At 44.0% G+C, this 2,728-nt stretch overlaps 2 protein-coding genes and 1 long non-coding RNA gene across 3 annotated transcripts in view; 1 reads left to right on the top strand and 2 right to left on the bottom strand.

Annotated features, from left to right (window-relative positions):
- Window positions 1-190, top strand: part of LOC103588141 — a 2,273-nt gene extending 2,083 nt beyond the window's left edge. Inside the window, exon 3 of the long non-coding RNA XR_550287.1 lies at window positions 14-190. This is a non-coding gene — a long non-coding RNA (uncharacterized LOC103588141). The remainder of the gene's footprint in view (window positions 1-13) is intronic.
- Window positions 1-2,728, bottom strand: part of GCAT (glycine C-acetyltransferase) — a 17,532-nt gene that overhangs the window by 9,494 nt on the left and 5,310 nt on the right. The gene's annotated exons all lie outside the window — the stretch shown is intronic.
- Window positions 469-1,324, bottom strand: LOC103588140 (histone H1.0). The gene has a single exon (XM_008569754.1). It carries the CDS (start codon window positions 1,125-1,127, stop codon window positions 543-545), a length of 585 nt encoding a protein of 194 aa, XP_008567976.1. The 5' UTR covers window positions 1,128-1,324; the 3' UTR covers window positions 469-542.

Below are 2,728 nucleotides of genomic sequence, written 5' to 3' on the forward strand. Positions count from 1 at the left end.
TCACCATTGTGAGGTGGAAATCAGCCCAGAGACCGTTTTATCTACCTCCATCCTTTACTGTCTGGCTGCTGCCACCCCACTTCTCGGCCAAAGGTTCAGAAATTCTCACAAGGGGTGCCCAATTTAAAGTTCACTGACCTTAAAAGATACTCCTACAAACCTTACAACTCCTGGGCTCCCTCTCACCTAGCCAGACAAACTATCTTGCCCGTTCTCTCCTCTCCCATCTACCTTCATAGCAAACATGTCAACAAAACACACAAAACCACCCCAATCCTTTAAACCCATTAGATTAATAGCAAATCAAAAAAACAAAATATAAGTACATTCTCATTATTATACAGAGATGAGATTTCTTGTTGCTGTCCTTGAACAATTGGTTAAGGAAAAATGAACTATTCCATAAGTTCGGAGGAATCCAAATTCCGTCTCTTATAAAGTCAGAATGAAAGGGGCAAAGGATGAGGATCAAGAGAGAAAAAAGGAGGAAAGTACAAAACATAGGAGATAGAAAGGAGCGTCCACGAGAAAAGGCTTCATTGTCACTTCTTCTTGGCGGCCCTCTTGGCACTGGACTTTGCTTTGGGCTTCACTGGTTTGGCCTTCTTGGGCTTGGATACCTTGACTGGCTTGGCTTTGACAGTCTTGGGTTTTTTGGTTTTCTTGGGCGTGGCAGCCGGCTTCTTCTTGGCCTTCTTGACTGCAGTGGCTTTGGGTTTTTTGCTTGGGGCTTTGGAGGAAGCCTTCTTGGGCTTGGTTGCCTTCTTTGGCGTGGCCACCTTCTTGACTTCTTTCTTGGTCTTCTTGAAGGCCACTGACCTCTTGGGCTCGTCACTCTTGGCCAAACGGAAGGACCCCGAGGCACCCACCCCTTTGGTCTGCTTGAGGACACCGGTGGTGACCAGGCGCTTGATGGACAACTTGATCTGGGAGTCGGCGTTCTCACCCACCTTGTAGTGGCTCTTGATATACTTCTGGATGGACTGGCGCGAGGAGCCAGCGCGGTTCTTCTCGGCCTGGATAGCAGCCACGATCATGTCTGAGTACTTGGGGTGGTCCGTGGACTTCTTGGAGGCCTTGGCCCGCTTGGGCTTGGCCGCAGGGGCGGACGTGGAGTTGTCGGTCATGGTGGCCTGGCTGGTCCTGCTGCTGAAGGCGCCTTCCAAAGGGCCAGCCCTCGTCGGAGGCTGAGCGAAGCCCGACTCGGGATCTGCTCTCGGGCCCCTCACTACCCGGCCAGTCCGGAGTGCGGCTCTCGGGGGCGCAGGCGAGGAGTCGCTGCGTCTCCTCCGCGGCTCGGGTGGCGGGAGGGCTCGCCGGGCCGGCTCCGNGGGGAACTCTAGTAAAAGCCCTGGGCTTTGAGTTGAGACTAGAAAGTGCTGGATATGTGGAATATTAAACTGTCAATACAATGTCCTTTGAAGGAACTATGACATTTTTGAGTGACCTTAATTGCTGACTGGATTCAGTGATGACCACTTGCTAGAAATCACCTCAAGTATTTCTGGTAGGAAGATCACACCATCCTAGGCCTCAAATTTCCTTTATCATTATCATATGCAATAGTTGTCACTCAATCTAAACTGACCAGGCACTCCACAAGACAAGACAATGTGATCAAAATCTAAAATACAAGAGAAATGGACTCAGCGGCCTCACATAATGGAATTATTTTTACACAGATTTTACATTATTGTGGCTTACATATTCAAGGAAGTGAAAGTCAAGATGAAGAATTTCAACAGAGAATTAGAAATTATAAAATGAAAAACAGTAACTGAAATTAAGAACTCAATGACTGACTTTAGCAGCAGATTTGATAACTGAAGTGAGATTTTAGTACATTGGAAGACAGGTCAAAAGAAAACATCCAGAATGAAGTAAATTGAGAATGCAGGAGATAGCGGAAATCATTTTTAAAAAGCCTAACATGTTTAATTGGTATCTCAAGAGAAGACAAAATAAGGCAAAATTAATACAAAAAAAAAGACCCCCAAATTCAAGAGTTGTTCATCACCCAAGCAGCATAAATGCAAAAGAGACAGAGAAAGGGGAAAAATGAAAACCCCACACTTAGGCATCTCCCCATAAAACTGCTGAAAACCAAAAAGAAATATGACTGAAGGTGCTAGGACAGGGGTGAAACATTTGAAAGAGGGGAAATAAGTATGATAACAGATTCCTCAAGGAAATTTTAAAACCAGAAAATAATCAATTGGTTATCTTTAAAGTGCTGAAATTAAATAACTGCCAAAAATTCGACAGACAGCAAAAAGATCCTTTAAAAATGGAATGAAAATAAAGACATCTGATACAAAGGTAAACTCATCGAATCTGTTACTAAAGGATGTTCCATAGAATGAAAGTGATCCCAAATGGAAGACCAAAGATGTAGGTGAATAAAGAACTACAGGGACTATAAATATGTGTGTAAATTGAATGAACATTGGCAGGACAGCACCATGAAAGCACCACTAAAAAGTCTTGTGGAGTTTGAGGTATATAGAACATTAAAATACATTAGCACAAAAGCACCTAAGTCAGGAAGGAGGTAAAGCCCAGAAAGAGACAAATCTTTTAATTTATGTCAGACTTTTTGATAATTCTGGGATATAATTCTGTGGTCTTTTAAGGTATGGTCAGGTGTCAGTTAACAGGGATACATTCTGAGAAGTGCATTGCTAGGTGATTTCATCACTGTGTGAACACCAGACTGTGTACGTACACA

The sequence above is a fragment of the Galeopterus variegatus genome, unplaced genomic scaffold (assembly GCF_000696425.1).
Source record: "Galeopterus variegatus unplaced genomic scaffold, G_variegatus-3.0.2 Scaffold527, whole genome shotgun sequence".
NCBI lineage: Eukaryota > Metazoa > Chordata > Mammalia > Dermoptera > Cynocephalidae > Galeopterus > Galeopterus variegatus.

Coding starts and splice junctions, on each gene's coding strand:
- LOC103588140 (XM_008569754.1), bottom strand. CDS start 1,127: ATGACCGACAACTCCACGTCCGCCCCTGCGGCCAAGCCCAAGCGGGCC.